General features: G+C 44.6%; 1 protein-coding gene across 3 annotated transcripts in view; it reads right to left on the bottom strand.

Moving 5' to 3' along the window:
* The window catches only part of CIT (citron rho-interacting serine/threonine kinase), a 149,969-nt gene that overhangs the window by 119,224 nt on the left and 12,884 nt on the right, over positions 1-17,861 (bottom strand). For all 3 annotated transcript variants that reach the window (XM_012731088.1, XM_012731089.1, XM_012731090.1), the window contains exons 4-6: positions 14,843-14,944; positions 4,236-4,378; positions 3,193-3,286 (exon numbers count right to left, since the gene is read on the bottom strand). In XM_012731088.1, coding sequence (XP_012586542.1) covers positions 3,193-3,286; positions 4,236-4,378; positions 14,843-14,944 — 339 coding nt within the window. The remainder of the gene's footprint in view (positions 1-3,192; positions 3,287-4,235; positions 4,379-14,842; positions 14,945-17,861) is intronic.

Raw genomic sequence — 17,861 nt, 5'->3', positions numbered from 1 at the left:
TTAATAACAGCTACAGCTACTATGCCTCCATTAGTTATTGACCTCCAAGCATATTAAATCTCTTTCACAAATGATCTCCCACGTCCTAATAAGGCTCTCACTCTCCTCTGGTAGCAATTCATGGCAGTGAGACAGTGGAAGTGGGACATGTCTAGGCACCAGCCTGCCTGCAGAACACACCTATTGCTAAGCCTTAACTAATTTTAAGAGTATACACTGATTCAGGAGGAGACAATGAGATAGAAGAATCGGTCATATATTGGGACAAAGAAGGGTTAAAAAAAAAAAAAGGATTACACACTGATGCTTTCAGAAAGAAAGCAGATGAGAAGTTAAGAAAACCAGTCTCATTTTCCCAATGCCCTTCCCATAAAATGCTTGAACATAAAACTATTTCAACCTAATATTCCTACTGAACTGGACATACCCTGCAAAAGGGTGGGAGTGGGGGATGACTCTGCTGTTGTTGTTCTGCCGAGGACAAGAAACACAGTCTTTTCACTTGTACATAAATCTCCAAAAGGGCTCTCTCCTATGGTTTCCCACTGCTCAGTGGAGCTGATTATACTTAACATGCTATTGTGCTCTTTATTTACAACAGCCTTATAATTGTTCCATGAGAGCTAAGTGAGACAGGCTGGACTGTTAGCTGTTGGCCATTCTTTGAGAGGCTAATAAAGTGAAGTGGGTGACACACACTAAGTCACACAGCAAGGCAACGGCACACCTCAGCTCAACCCACTGAGGGCCCACTGAGGTCTATGAGCAAAAATATTCCAAAGAAACATTCTGTGTGAGAAGCCTGAAATAGACAATGGAAGATAGACAGCTCAGATTGATAAATGCCCAAAATACATAGATAACATTTGAGGGTGGCAGGAGAAAGGGTTGATTTTGAGTAAGTCAGAAGAACTTCAGAAAGTATATATTATATTTTATGCAACACATTTGGAATACCAAAATTCCATTTAGAACTTACTTTTGGCCCATAAAGTTGTCCATTTAAAGGAACCACATTTTTTTTAAATAATGTAATTGTTTATTTTTACATCATTTTGTGCCTTTTCCCATCTCAGTTGTAATAAAGAAACCACATTTTTAACTCACTACTACTGATCCAAAATTATAATCCTATATCCAAATGTGACTTGATCTGAAGTGCAGGTTATCTGCTTTCTTTGTGATTAAAACAAAGCTAAAAACTCCTTCTTATCTGCTTGTCATGCTCTAAAGTCTAAAAGCACAAAGTTCAGGAGAGGGGACTCTCTCTCCAAAAAGAGAAGAGAAACAGTAGTCTCAAGTATGTAAAATTGAGGTCATGTCTTTTTGACCAAAATAGTCAAGGGTTGAGGTTGAGCTGCAAAAATATCTGAGTGCCTCAGGGAGGTTGCCCACCTGGAGTGAAGGCTGCTTCAGTTAAAACGGAAAAGGACAGTCTAAAACACCGAAAAACAGAATTCTGCAAGGAATATGAGTCTCTCTCCGACAAGGGCTGGGAAGACAGTGAAGCCACAGAGGGAGACAAGGCCTTCCTCCCAAGTCTCACTTATTTGCCAAGCAGAGACTTTGGACGAGTGTTCTGAATAGATTTTCTTATTGCAGACGCATATTTTCAGCTCTAATTCATTAGTTTTCTGACACGTCTCAAATCTACTGCAGTGGTTCTGGTCTAGTGGTGGATTTTGTCTCCCAGGGAACATTTGGCACTGTTTGGAAACTGTTTTGGTTGTTACAGCCACAGGAGGAGGTGCTGTTGGTATCGAGCAGACAGAGACCAGGGATGCAGTGCAATGCCCTACCGTACTCCAGCCGCTCCCCACAGCAAAGAGCTGCCCACCCCAGCTGCCAGTCTTGCTGAGGTGCTATTATCAAACTGTAAACCTACTTTTCCATTTGTTTCTAGATGCATGAGCTTATTAAGGTCATTATTGCAATACATTTATGCTTTTGAGTGCAAGATGGTAAAACTTTGCATTAATAGTAAATTTCTTCTGCACTTTTTTCCACTAAATTTCTTAAGTTTTCCTGCGCATTTCTGAAATGCTCATAATTTTTTCGAAGATAAACAGGTTTAATTCTATAACCTATTTCTTAGTGCAATGATTCAGTGGAATCATTGTAAGATCATAATCTGAAGAAAAAAAAAAAATGGGCACAGGGGGCCTATTTTTCCAAGGGCCTAAACGCCAAGGAAATTATGCCAAATAGATCTTGTGTGTGCAGGGTAAAGAAGCCAGGACGGACAGGAGTGATACAGATCTATAACACCCCTGTTTCCTCCAAGGAGCTTGAGAGAAGAAAGCACTTTTCACATGTTGCCCTTTATAGAAAGAACTATACTCTCAGAGCTGGGCAGTGATTTCAAGTAGTAGCATCTTTAACTGCTTAAATTTGTGCATTTTAACTAGAATCAGTGTTTTTTAGAGAAAGAATAAAAGGTCAAGTTCCTAATAGCCTGTCAGGTCATGAAGTAATTCATTCAATAGCAAAATTTGTCTTAAAATCTAAGTCATTTTTTCTTAGACCTACCATTTTCTTGCATAGTGGACTTGAAAATTCACATTTTAGTATGCACCAACTTTATCAACAGACATTTGAAATCTATTTTTTTTCACTTGGTGCTCTTTTTCCTAAAGCAATTCTCACTCTTGATCTTAACAGCTACCCTCCTGCCTTCCTTAATTAGCACATGGAATAGTTTAATTTTTACCAAAGGTCTAGGACTTAGAATTGACATTTTGAGCACTTTTGTCCCTGATGCTTAAGGATATTTAGTTCAAATGCTCTGGTGATTAATTTCAATTTTGTTGCATAGGAAATAGAGGATTTGAGATGAAAGAGTTACATTTCATTAAAACATTTTAAAGGTAAGAAAGATAATGTAATAGAAGAAAGTCTTAAGGCAGGGAAAACAAAGTAAGCATTTTCCTTTTTTCACCAAACTTTAAAAATGTTCATAAACATGTTTTGCAGCTATTCATAGATAATATCTACAAAAGAGCGCCAAGGTCAAGTAAGTCTACAAAATAACTCTTGTGTTCCCACCCCTCTTCCAAACCAAGTCATTTGATTCACTAGCAGATGAAGTCTCCAAAATATGACTCAACTTTAACCTGTTAACCTAAACTTATGAAGACCACTGAACACTTTTTAGTACAACCTCCACTATGATCTCTTATTCTGTTTTATTACCGTCTTATTTGAGTTCATTTTAGCAGCTGATCCAAAATCCACCAACTTGATGTGTCCCGTTCGGTCAATGAGAATGTTCTCAGGTTTGACATCTCTACAAGAAAATCAGGGCCACAAATTAATATTGAGTTCTCCAAAAACAATCAGCAAGCAAGAGCTAACCTGGGCCAAGAATCTTAATGTCTGTATTCTGCTATCGAGACCTCACTTTGATGTATATAAATAGTATTGTAAGTATATGTATGTATGTGTGTGTATATATATAAATATATATAGTGTATGTGTATATATGTGTGTATATATATGTGTATATACATATATTGCAAAACAAGTTAAAAAAGAACGAGGAGGAGGAGGAGGAAGAGAAATGGAGAGGGAAGGAAGAACAATGATGGCAAGAAGGCAAGGAAAGAGAAGAAATGCGTGTTATTAGATGGATTATGTCTTCTAGAGACAGCTGTAGGAAAACTAAGGCCAATAGAAGCAAGGGGGTTTGCTAAGGTCATGTAGCCAGTGAATGGAAAAACTAAAACTCCATAGCAGATTTTGTGATTCCTGGTCTAACCATCATCCCATTCCCACATTCTCAGGTACATAATAAAACATCAAGTGAGCTATAAAGAAACACTTTTCCATGAAGGATTTTTGGAACATCTTTAGAATTACCGAGAGGTGCAGTCAGAAGCACAACTGTGGTCTGTCACTTCCAGAGTAAGCCAGTTCCCGCTGCAAATCAAATACAGTTTTGCTACCATATAACCTAAATAACCCACTCAAGTGTTCCCGGTCTTTTAAGCTATATCAGCAGATCTTACTAGCAAACATGAGAACATCATAGCCCGAGATCAATTTCACTGCTGAATGGGTAAGCTGAAATGTTTGCCATCTTGGAAAATTTACTTTCAACCAGTGATAGTTAAGACTGGATATAAAAATTGGATGGCACATGATCCTGATGCTAAAATCATTGCTACACTCACTCTATTGTAGAAATTATTGGGTATTACAGATAAATTCTCAGTATACGTCAATGTCTCACTTACCGATGTATATATCCCATCTGATGAACACTGTGAACAGCCAAAATCAGTTCAGCCAGGTAAAACTGAATCATATTTTCATCTAATTGGTCCTCATATCTATTCAAAAGTGATAGCAAGTCCCCGCCAGGCTGATATTCCATGACCTGTTATAGAATGCCAAAATTATTAATTCTTCACACTCCAAAAAAAAAAAAACTGACTGCCTCTATTAGATCTTCAAATATTATCTGACGTGTTATAATTACAATGTCTCCACAAAGCAATGAAGATGTGTGAGACATATTGTAAGTCACGTAGGACGAGGCTCCTGCCCTAAAGAAATCACACCCGTTACCCAAGAGAACCAATATAATGAAAAACTAGTCGTAGACACCATGCACAGTGCTTGCAAGGCAAGCTTGAAAAGTTGAATTAAATCCACCCACCACCCAAGTCGACACCTCAGGATCAGGGATATAGCAGAGACGGCAATCCCTAGAGGGTAACAATCCCTCCTGCATCCTCTGCACTCCGCTCGGCACCAGCAGAAGGCGGGAGAGGTGTCCTAACTGGGATACAATCTTTTCCAGTATCAGCTTGACTGTCCTTACTAAAAATTTAAATGTGAAAAATAATAATAAATACAGTTTTAAAATTAAAAATGTAAATAATGTACCCCTTGACCTAGCAGTTCCTCTCCTGACAATTTATTTTATAGGAACTTATAGTTTGCAGATAAATAAACAGATTCACCCTAGCACTATTTGTAATGGGGGGAAAAAACCTGGAAACCACCCAAATGTCCATCAGTGAGAGACTGGTTAAAATATCTATCTAAATGATGGGATGAGATGCAGATATTAAAAATGAATGGATTCAATCTATTCACACTGCCACAGAAAGCTGTCCCATGATAATATAAAGCAGCAGCCCTTGTAGGCTGAAGGACAATCCCTTTTTTATGAGAAAAATCAAATCATTACATCCATTGGTATATACATAGAAAAATGTAGAAGAATATAGAGTATAGCCTCAGGTAAAATATTTGATTAACAAAAAAAAAATGTTCTACCCCAAGGAAATGAAATCTTTCCTCCTTTTGCTGATAAGTGGGTGTGATAGTCTGAGTGAACAGGAGGCTGACTGGTGGCCTGGGTAGCTCACACTCCAGCCTGATGACTCCACCTTCAATTTCATCTGTAGAGTAGGGACAGAGCCAATTCCCTCACAATGCTGCCTGGGGATAAGGAAGCCCAAGTCTCAGAGGGCCCGGCACTGTGCTGGGAGAAGCCAGGACCCATCTTGACCGTCTCTGCAGCCACGTCATGCCTCGGATTCCTCCTCCTGTCCTTTGTTCTGATTTCCCATTTTATGAGCCCTCTAGAAATGTCTTTTATGTCATTTCAAATAATTTCTGGAGGCAAGATTTGAATAAATGTGACCTCTGACCACCTCCAAAAGAAAACTCACTAAATCTCTCAAGTGAGAGTGCATCCTCTGTGAACTCAGGGATGGGTGCTTGGAGACGCAACTTTGAACCAAGTAACACTAAATGAGCAGGTCCTGGATAGCACGAGTTCCATCTACTTCAGCCGGTGAAGTAATAAAATTTTGTGCAAGGGCCTCCTGTTGTATTACATTCCAGAGGCTACTCTGCACGTACCCCCAGAGGTCCTGGATGGCCTCGTACAGTCCAGCACCCAGTCAACCCCATGCCAGAGCACCCTGGAGCAGCCAGCGCCTCGCCTGGCCTCCTCAGGCCTCATCTCGCCTGGGTGCTGACGCCCCACTCACAACCTACCTGCAGCAAATACTCAAGCAGATCCTGAGCAGAGTAAGGTTCCAGAGACATGGAAACTACTGAAAAAAATGACTTATGAACTAACAAGAGCAGCAATCCTTAGAAGGGGCGGCAGCTAAAATGCAGACTTTATTTCCCCCAAATTCACAGCACACATGAGCCCCACTCCCCAGTCCTGAGCAGCTCACAGGAGCCACCTGGCAGCCTGCAGCTCGCCCACTCATCCCAACCTGGTTCTCCACAGGTCCTGGGTATGTGGGTGAGTGCTAATTTTTGTGTCTGTTTTAAATATATATTGCCATTAAAAAGGTTTTAAACATCCAGAAAAAAGAAAAAAAAAGAAATCTGCAGGTAATAACAGAAGTACTCGTGCTCTTAAAACCACAAAGACTTAAAATAAGAACAATGCATATTTATGATGGCATGTCGTTATAAATTTTCTAATCTGGCTCTATTAAAGATGTGATAGAAACCAAGCAGCTTGAAAGTTTAAGGATGTGAAAGCCAAATACGTCGCCACTGAAAACTTTTAAAAGCTCACAAACTCATCACTATTTGGTACGGAGCAGTTTACTCCTGAAGATTCTGTCTGTAATGACCAATGAGATAGTTGGGACCGTCAAAACCATCTCTTAGAACGGCAACAAGATGCATGTTTTTGCTCCTCTTCAGATCCACTTTCCTGAGCTGAAAATCCCACCCACGCTGAAGAAGTTTTCCCTACAAGCTGAGCAGCTCTCCATTTCTTCAAAGCCCCGCTGACTGGGAAATCAAGAACACAAATGACAGCCGCTGCCAGGCAGCCGGCGCCCCGGCCTGGGCCACTCAGACGCCAGGTGGCACAAACGTCTGCACAGACCGGGTCTGCACCCCAGGAACGAACCGACCCGGCCCCGCCACCCACACCCCACGTTACAGACAGAAAGCTCCAGCTGCACATGGTTAGAAGTTAGTGTGGCCGCTTCCCGAGTAGATTTTGCTCTCCCAACAAGTTAGGCCTCCCCCGAGCCATGCCCCTGGCAACCTGCTGCCCATCCTAGAAGCACTGAAGCCACGGGAGGATCGCTGATAGGTGGCCAGTTTGAGCTTCCTCAATCACTGAGTTCTTGAGTTTAAAGACACCAGCATTCAGGTGCTTCCAGAAAAGACCTCTGAAATTTTTTAAATGGTACCAAAAGCATCATTAAAGCAGCAAACTACTGTACACCTGAAATGTGTTACCACAACCCATTAAAAAACTTTTTAAAGAAATGACAAACTAAGGCTCTTCAGATCTGCACACCAGATGACTGGCGGTCAACGAAGACCAGGGATGAGCAAGACACTAATAAAATCCTTCAGGCTAGCATTACCACCTCGGCCATGCTCACAACAACTGCTTCTGTCCAAATACAGGACCCCAATCTGCTGTCACTGGGCGATGTCCTTGTGGTGATCCCCACAGTGGCCATTGAGCCATGAAGACGACTCATCCTCTCGGGCGCAGCTTCCCAACCTGCCTGCGCAGCAGAGTCATGGGAGAAGCACTTTTTTAAGACAGATAGGACACATTCATGCAAGGGAATATTCAAGTGCCTGTCACGTGCCAGGCACGACACCAGATAAGAGGAAAACAGTCATGACCGAAAAAGACAAAACCCCTGCCTTCATGGAGCTGAACTTCTAACAGTATGACAACAAAGTTTTTTAAAAAGTATAGGTTAAGTCTCAGCACTATGAACTAGCTGCAGCCACTGCAGCAGGATTTCAATCCCCTGCCCTGGAGCTGACCCACAGGGTGCAGCAGACCTCTCCTGTCCCACCCGCTGCTCCCCTCAGCAGTGTGTTTCAGTAGATCCGCCTGTTCTGCTCCCCTCTCTGTCTCTGCTGAATCTTCTCACCAACCCCCCTACCTCTAGAAGTAGATGTGAGGATAAGACATGTCTCCTTCCCATCTCAAACATTCATTGAGCTTGTAAAATATGTGGGTTCCAGGGACCAAAAGCTCAAGCTCCAAGAATCTGCAGGAACCAGGGCGGCCTGGAATCTACATTATGGAGGAGCTATGGGATGATCTGATCAGAGCTATGGGATGATCTGATCAGCCAGCCCAGCCACGCTGAAACCAGCTGCTGTGAGGTCGTAAAGCCAACCCCACTCCCACCCAATGAGAAGTGCCTGTCCCGTAGGGCCCAAGGGGGAAACCAGACTCTAACTCTGCCAAGGCTCCTGCGGCCACCTGTCTCCAGGGACTACCTGGAGCCTTTCTGCATATCAAGACAAGATCACAGATAACAAAGGGCTGGAAAATAACCAGTCCATCAGCACTGAAGCAACGTCCCTCTGCCCTGGCAAGGACAGGGACGTGGTGCACACAATGAGCAGCTGCAAGTCATCCAAATGATGTTCACCAAGCCATGGTAATCAACGGCCCGGAGGAAGGGGGAGGAAAAAGAACCCTCTGGTGAAACAGTGCTACAATGTGATGACAACCCTGTGGATGGCAGAGACAGCACAGCAGCTGACAGATGAGCCTGGCCTGGAGCTATAATGGACTTGCTCTTTTAAAAGAAGACTTTCAGGCCAACTGAGACAGACCCTTCTGACGGCAGCAGGTGCAGATGCTAATTAAAGGGTAAATTTTACATGTGTTGGGTTCCGAAGGAGTGTCTGTTTCTCTGCTGGTGTCTGCAGCTACACCCCAAGAACTAGGATGGCCATTCCCACCAGCTGTGTTGCATGTGAAACCAAGGGGGTGCAGCGGGGGGTGGCATACATGCATGCACATACACACATGCACGTGTATAAAATCCTGCTTGCATGCTTATGTGGAGGGGGTGTGGGCAGTTAATAGCCCTTTAGAGCTCCACTTCAATTTGTATGGGGTGTCATTAGAGACACGCTGTGCTGGCCACCTCTGAGAAATGTGTCCTTGAGATGCTTGCACTACAATCAGCATGACGGAAAGCACCATGAAAATGCGATGCTACTGGCATCATTATCTGCTCTGCCCAGTGTTCCTGATCTTTGGCATGCGGGAGGTGAGAAGGGATCCTCTATGCACAGTGGCCCCTGGCAGAGATGCTAAATTATTCTTCCTGAAGGACAAGGTGACCAAGAGAAAAAGAGAAGGGCCTTTATTTCAGAAAATATGAATCCCGCCCTGATTCATCCATCTATTCAAAGAATCCTCATTGAGCACTGAATCATCCAGCATCTTGGCAAGAAACAGGCAGCACGCGCAAATGAGGACATTGATCAGTGAAGGGGCTACTTACAAAGGGGTGAATACAGACTAAGGGAATAAACAGGGGGCAGGTAACAGCAGGGGAGCAGGTGACATTCCTTGGCCTGAAAGAGCAAGGATCGGGAGGTTGGCTGTGTACGTTACGACAGAGGAACAAACGGAGAAGTAGTCATCAGACTCTAACTAGCTGCCCCTATTGCCATAGGCCAGTGGGTCTCAATGTGGGTCTCAGGCCTGTGGCAGCAGCACCTGGGAGCTGGTGAGGAATGCAAATTCCTTAGTGGTGGGCATGGATGGTAGCAGACATCTGAGGAGGTGAGACCTTTACCCCTAAATTATAGACAGTGGTGTAAACCAATGTTTCCTCGATAAAAAGGTTATACAATTTTCAAAACAACAGTAACAAAAATGCAAATTCCTAGGATCTACTGAATCAGAAACTCTGAAGGTGGGGCTGGCCAAACTGGGACAGCTGAACTACCTAAAACAGTGGAAGTCTAAATGCACTCCCTTGAACTACACCTCAAAAGACCAGGACACAGAACAGTGATTTCAAAGGCACAGAGAAGTCAAAGAAATCCGCCCCCCACCCAACCCCCCACCCCCAGGCAATGACAGGCTCTATAACTGAACCGGGGCAGGAAAAGGTATTAATATCTTGTTTTGCTGGTGAGAAAATTCAAGCTGCAAAGGCCAGTAACTCTGGAGAGACCAAATAAGGAACAGTGCGGGGAATAAAATAAAAGAACTTATATCCTGAACACCAGCTTCCTGTGATGGGCTGCCAGCTTCCAAACTCTGCTTCTCAAGCAGCAACAGGCAAGCACGCGGGCGAGTTTTGAGACATGCCTGAAAACTGGATCTTCTCCTCCAAGAGATCAAAACAGCACATGTCTCGCTGTCAAAACTATCACAAGCTGCCACTTTTCACTAAAATAAACAATGAGCTGCATTCTTTAACTCCCTCCAGACTCCCAGTGACAGGACTGGCCAGGGTGCAGATAGGCCATGGGGTCAGTGCCAGGGAATGACCCGCCCCCAAACTGTTCCAACCTGGGAAGGAATTACTTATTGTTTATGAAATTGTTTGGCTATGAGTTAAAAGCGACACAGGAACTATAGAGAACTAATCCCACCCTGGACATCAAAACCAGCATGGTGGTTAGAAGTAGTTTCTAACACAAAGTATAATACAATGAGTGTAGGTATGTGAGGTGGGGGGAGGGAGCCTAGCTCCAAACCACAGCCCCACCTTCTATTACCTATAAAGGAGCAGACCATTCTCCCCCAAATCTATTCTTCCCTTCTGCCACAGAAGAGGGCAGCTGGATACAGGCCACATAGCTGGGGCATCAGACATACAGCCCCAAGGCTGTCAACAAGTTATGACATACCCACTTCCCACATCCTTCTCCACAGAGAGCTTGCCTGCTCTGTATCACTGCTCTCTTCTCCTGCCAGTCCGGCGAACACAGCCAGGAAACAACACAACTTCAAGCATGTCAAACAGGGCAGCATACTAAGGGGTGGGGGGCCCACAAGATGGAAGGAACCTGGGCCCCTGAATCCTATGTGGCAAAGCTGCTCCACCAACTTGTACTTTACTGGGGGTCTTTCTGTTACAGTAGCTTAGTCTATACCTTAACCAATACACCCTTATGTGCAACCGGGGGGGGGGTGGGGAAGGAGACTACGGAATGATCAGTGGGAAGCTGATCTAAGAAGCTCACAAAGAATTTAGATACAGCAAGACAAGTGATGTGATGTAGAACACTATTTTCTTGGTAAAGCACAATTTCTCCAGGGAAGGACATGAGTGAAGATATGTGTTCTACAGAACTGAGCAAATTTCATGAACCAGAGTGACAAAGCAGTTGCCACAGGCTGCCTGCCATAATACAGACTAGCCCTATTATATGGAAGCAGATGTGAAAATGGGCCTTGCTAGAATTTTCTATATGCTGGAAAATGGTAAACCATACCCACTGGTATGTATCTAAAAATGGGAAATTTTTAACTATCAAAATTCAAAAGCACCCAAGTTCAAGTTCCTTGTGCTATATTTTTCATATTTTGAAAATCATGCTGGGTCCATTTTGAATTAGGCACTCTAGAGAGAAAAACTTGCATACTTAACATGATTTCTGTAACATAGGTAAATATGCATGTAAATCAAATTTCTATAAGTTAATCATGCATTCATCCAAAAGTATTTCTTAAGCGTTTACTTGGGGAGCTCTCCTGGAAGCAAGAGCGAGATCATCACCTCCCTGGTAGAAGCTGTAGCTTAGGAGAGGAAACCAACACCCATTCGCGAAGAAGAAGGACAGGGCACTGTGCGCGCACGGCAGAAGGACATCTCTTCCAGAAGCAGAGACTAGGGAGGGTTTCTGGAAGTGACATCTGGTGCATGCCCAGAAGGAGTCAGCCAAGTGCAGAGGAAAAGAGTGAACAGAGGCAAGTCAGAGGCAAGTTCAAAGAACCCAAGAAAGCTCAAGATGTGTGTAAAGTGAAAGGAGACACAGGACAAGCGCCGAGGCTGAAGGTGGAGGAGAAAAGGCCTGTAAGCCACGTGGCAGTCTGGCCTTCATCCAGACGGCTGCAGGGAGTGTTGAAGGGTTTTAACAGCAGGATGAGTTGGCTGCAGAAGCGCTGGGGGAAGGGCACAGCAGATGGCAGAGAGAACACCTCGGAGGTTATTGCCATAATGCAGGGGGAAGAGGTGGCAGCCTCCACTCTCAGAGTACACACAGGACTGCGTGCAGGGGCAGCTGTGAGGAATAGATCGGAGGTAGAATGCTAATTCTTTTCATTGATTTCAAATGTATCTTCAATTAAATTGCATTTGTATTACAAATTCGTACCTAGCTGCCAGGGGACACTTTGTTTCCCCAAATTTCAAGGCGTTATGGAAATAGTCAGCAGACACAGTGCAATTTCAGTACCTTGCGATGCCAACACAGATTCCGCAGTCCCCTTGTCTTGTGACAGATGTGTTTCCCCGATTCAGAAATGTTCAGTATTTTAAAAGGTGAGATGGTGACTAGCCTTGATAACATGTAACGCCCTCAGGTAGTACCTGGGATCTCAAACGCATTCACATTTTGCAGTAAAATGTATGAATAGTCACAGTGAAGGGAAATGAATAAGAGAGTTCAGGTCAAGTTTTGCTGCCAAATAAGTAACAAAAGAACTGGAGGTTATTCTGAGCGCTGGGTCTCTCAGAATTGCAGATAAGGGATGGTAGGTCTATAATCATATCTTAATTCCTGTGCTAAGTTTGCAATTTTATATGAGAACTTGTATCCTTAGCAAGCCTTTTACTCCAAAGTACCAAAGCACTTGAGAAAGCAGACAAGAAAATAATTACAAGATCCCAGTAATAACTAGTTGAGCTACTAAAGAAGGGTGTAAAATGTCACTGCACCCAGGTACCAATGTGCTAAGGCAACCAGAACGCCAGCAAACAGCTGTTTCAAGATCATTCCCATCTTGCAAGATGCTGGCTAGAAAACCCAGGATGATGCTCATTAAACTAAGGAGGCCAACGCCAGTGGCAAAACCCACAGGGAAGCCCTAGAGCCAAAAGGCCCAAAAAAGGAAGCCTGCAGTAGGGAGCCTGTCCTGGCAGAGCAACAGCACATGTGCCAATCCACGAGGAATTCCAGGAAGGCTGTGTCCAGGGGTCCCCAGCTGTGAAATCTCTGACTGTGACGAGGCCAACTGGTAGGGTCAAGAATGAAGACACTAAAGAGTTTACGGTTCTCAGAATGCCCAGATGTTACCCTCTTCGACACGTGCTTTAAAAGACACCATAAGGAAAACAAAACACCACGCTCAACACGACGAAAACTAAGTGAGTTTTCACTCCAGGGCCCCGGTGATCTCCGTCGCTGGCCACCAAGGAGCAAGCAGTGGTTTCCCTGAACCACTCATGACCGGACCGCCAGTCCTCATCTGTGTCCCTTTATATGGAACACTCAGCACCTGGCATCCTCGATGCCAAAACTGATGGTGTTGGAGTCCAAAAGCACCTCGACAATCCTTGCCTGAGACAGGAGAGCAAGGCGAGCTCTTTGACCAAGGAAATAGAGAGATGAGCTAATTTATGCAGTAGCGCCAGCAAATTTTTGCCAAAAATCAAGCCCTTTGTAGCTCCAGGATGGCTGCTGTTATGTCTCGCCACAAAAACGAACCTTAGGCTCACAAGCTGGAGTTCTGAGTCGCTTGGCAGGATGCCCATTAAAATTCTGCAAGTAACAATAACGAACAAAACTCCTGTTTTTTCAAGACCACATGTTTTCTGGGGGTTAATGGAGAGCTATGTTAACACAGCCACATCTGAGAGCGCCCCACGACACAGGGAACACAAGGTAAATGCTGCACCTGCAACCCATGTTCAGGAATACTGGTGAGACCAGAAACACACCAAGGTCACCTGAGAAGACCAGGGCTCCACACCCCAGCTCTCAGGGAAGGAAAGCTTCCAAGCCCATATTCGAGGAAAGGCACACCTTGTAGGCCAGTGTACAGGTTCTGAAGGGAGAGGGGCCACGCTAGCCCACTTTCTGGGGTGCTTGTATGCAAACATGCTAGCTCAGAGTGGGGCCCCCGAGAAACTCTCTATCAGCACTGGGTTCCCAACTAAGGTGAAACCAAGGCCAAACAACTGCTTATTTCAGGTCAGAAATAAAGGCAGTGAAGCCCCCAAATATTGACCACAGAAGTTCTAGATAAATAGGAGTCCACCTCTCCCTTACCCTAGTTGCCTACCTGAACCTCTTATAAAAGCTAATCTCCATTCACGGTAACAGGATAGACTTGTTTTAAGGGGTGGCTTAGGAGTAAAACTTGTTTTCAAGATACCTTTCTTTACTTTGGGAAGATAAACCCCTAAAAACCTAAACAAGGCCCCAAAATGAATGTTAGCATCCTATAACTCATCCCACATTTACATTAGGGAGTTTTCCGGCCGGATTCAAAAGAATGAGGCAGATCTGCATGTACTGACAAGGAAGGATGTCTGGGAACAACTGCTGAAAGGAAAAACAGCAAGCTGAGAGGCAGAGCAGAGAGCAATATGCTATTTTTGTAAAATGAACTATTTACATGTATTATACACACAGACACAGTAGCATTTTTCCCATGAGGCACAGTTAAGGGCCAGAAGAACCATTAACCATCAACATTTGTTTCCCTTGGGAATGGGATTTGCATAAAGGTCGAGAACTTCCCCATCTATTTTACACATTCCTGCAATGTTTTCATTCTCTTACAATAACCATGCATTACGATCTCAACTTTTAAAAATTAAATTACGAGTCTACTAAAGGTAAAAATGGACCATTCCCCAATAAATGACTTCTTAGTATTGTCCTTTAAGCTGTAGCTACAATCCCAACACCAAATGGGGCTGTCTGTAAGTGCCTGGCCTCAACCTGCGGGACAAGGAGAACAGGAAGACACCTGTGCATCAGGAAAACAGAACAAAGGAGCAGTGACACAGACCACACTGGCAAGAACCTTCTTGGATTCTACAGTGGAGACACCGGGTATCGCAACGCAGACTAACTCTAGAGAGATGGACACACAACGACTTACCAGATAAAGGTTTATTTTGTCCTGAAAAGCATACTGTAACTGGGGGAGCCAAGGGCTCGTGCTCCAACATAAAATGTTCCGTTCTTCCTCAAAAAATGAGACCTAGGAGATAAAGAATCGCTTTAGACAATTAAAGAACAAGGTGAGCATGGGACAGAATGGGGGTGTTCTGTCCTCTCACTTAGGCCTAAACTTATGTCGCTAAGGTCATCAATTAAAAAAAAGAAAGGCCTCACTTAGCCCAGCGTCCACAAACCTCATTCACCGAGTTCACTCACGATGTCTGCCAGTTCTGATTATTTATTTAAAGCCTATCTTTAAAACCTAATCACACATAAATATAAATCTTTGTCTTCCTCTTCCCCTCTCCATCCTAAACAAAGTTATCAAGTGGGTTAAAACCAGGTAAAGGCCCTCTCTGGTGGTGCAGCAGGTTAAAGCACAGCACTGAGAAGCTAAAGCCACTTCCGCATGAGTTCGATTCCCGCCTGCCCCGGAGGTGACCACATGGTGTGGTAGACCTCTCCTGACCCGCCGCTGCTCCCCTCAGCAGTGTACTTCGTCAGTCAGCCTGTTCTGCTCCCCACTCTGTCTCTGGTGAAGCCAGGTAGTAGGCAGAGAACCTCCCAGTCCAGACAGGGTGCCAAGTCCAAGCAAGGGGAGGGGCAGCCTGCTGCAGGGTCACAAGGGCCCTAAGATGAGGAATAACCACGAACAGGGGTGGCCAGGAGCCAGGCGGGGGCAGCAGCAAAGACAGTACCGGATACACATCGGAGCACGAAATTAGTAAATACAGTAAGACAGTGTCAGATAAGAGAGTCACAAACACGGAAAGGGCGAAAACCAGAATGAACCTAGGTATTGGTATGAAGTCATGGTTCCAACACATATAGACACAGAAATGCAAGTATGGACATGTGTATGCATGCATGGGAGGTGCATCGCGGATACACAGAGCCCTCAGCTGTGTCTACCAAGGAGTTCTGGGAACAGTGGCATCCCAATCTTGACCTCTCATTCCCACTTCTGAAAGGAACAGGCTCCATGGGAAAATGATGACTGCAGGGCTGGAGCAGGTAAACAAAAGTACAAAAACCTCAGCATTCTCTGTCAGGAAGAACGATCCTGAAAAAGACAGGGGTACATCAAAAGAACACAAAAGCTACCCTGAAGAGCTTCTCATTGGCCAACGTGAGTTAAAAATATGTAACGATAGTAACGGGTAGTAACTACAATAGGAAAATGCGAGGAAAAGGCAAGTCTTAGGAAGAATGGGGATTTCCAGTTTGAAAACACCTCCCTGCTACACACTTTTGTAATTACTGAGGAGAAAGGACTAACTCCACAGTGGAGAAGCAGGACAGTCACCCTCTTCACCGAGCCGTCAATGTGAGCATCACGTGAATGCGACAACCTGAAACAGTGTCATCACTGTTTCACTGGAATGCAACAAGACCGAGCCTCTCGCCAGAGACATTCCTGCCGAGGACTATGACCTGAACAGAAATGCAACCACCACCAAATAACCTAGCCTAAAAAATGACAGGCCTCTCCTGCTCAGAATCTCCAAGGTCACGAGAGTCCTGGGGGATGAAGGGGCCATTCCAGATAGGATGAGACTAAAGAGACAGAACAACAAAATGCCATGTGCGATTCTGGCCTGGATCCTTTTGTTCTAAAGTGAGTGGGACAACCGGATTGTGATGGCTGCTTTGGGGTTCAAGGGAGAACACCTTTGTGGTAGGAAAGGCTCCCTAAAGTAGCTGCAAGGGGAAAGGGGGCATCAGGTTGGTAATTTCTTTGCAAATGGCTGAGGCAGAAATGGCAATGCTGTATGTGACAGCTTTACGTGTTCACTTGGTTAGGCCATAGAACCCAATCACTGAGTTACATGAGGGGGTTTCACAGAAGCAGCTAACATCTATCACCAGCTGACTTTTGTGGGGGGGTGGGGGGGCTTCATCCAACCAGTGGGATGATCTTAAGAACAAAACTGAGGTTTCCCTGAGAAAGAAGAAATTCGGCCTCAAGATCATAGGACGTCTTCCTCACCTTCCTCAGCTCCTGCCTAGAAGTTTCCCGCCTGCTGGCCTGCCCCATAGACTCTGGCCCTTCTAGCCCCCACAATCACAGGCGTAAACTGCTTGCAGTAAATTTTCGTACATAATGCCTATGTATATTATTTATTTACATAACATTTATGTCAATATTTACATAACTATACATATGCATCTACAATATATGCATATATTTTTATGCTTTTTATATATTATGTATCCCATATATGTTATATGCTACAAATAGTGTAGATAACCTTAAGTAACACTGTATTTGAAAGTTTTCTATAATTTCATTGTTTCAGTTTTTTATTTTATTTATGCATAAAGAACTGGGGTACAGGTCAGAGGTGTGGGGGATGAGAGGATTCACCAGAGACAGAGTGGGGAGGGCAGGTGGACCTACTGAAACACACTGCTGAGGGGAGCAGCGGGAGAGACCAGGGAGGTCTTCAGAGCCGAGAGGATTAGCTCCCTGGCTAGGATTGAACTGGTGGCGCAATGGCTGGTGGTAGCACTGAGGTTTTAACCCCTGCGCCACTGGGGAGGCCCTTACCGTTTCATTTTTTTTTAAATATATCCACTCCCCGTAGTTTCAACAACTCCTGCCAAAGCCCCGGGCTTTGATGTGACTGTTCAGTGTTTAAACTACTCTGTCTACATACAGTCCCAAGTCATTAGTCCAGAAGAGTCACCAACATGCCTCCCCTACACCCCCGCCCCTGCCCCATCATCTATCACACCGATCTGCTGATGCATCTTTCTTTCCTGGCTCATAAAAGCTGTTCAGTGAAGACTGGTTGAACTGAAATGTCTACATCTTCCTCCGCGCTCACTCCTTGCCTGACCCCTGAAGCTCCCATTAAAATAAACAGTCTCTGAGGAGCGCTGAGATTCTCAGAGCTGTGGCGGACGTGCTGGCCTCTCCTAGGTGACAGGTCTCACTGGCCAGACACTGCCAC

The sequence above is a fragment of the Condylura cristata genome, unplaced genomic scaffold, assembly GCF_000260355.1.
Source record: "Condylura cristata isolate star-nosed mole 26May11 unplaced genomic scaffold, ConCri1.0 scaffold00029, whole genome shotgun sequence".
Taxonomy (NCBI): domain Eukaryota; kingdom Metazoa; phylum Chordata; class Mammalia; order Eulipotyphla; family Talpidae; genus Condylura; species Condylura cristata.
The sequence above is the reverse complement of the archived record's forward strand: the minus strand, read 5'-3'. Positions and strand labels throughout refer to the sequence as shown.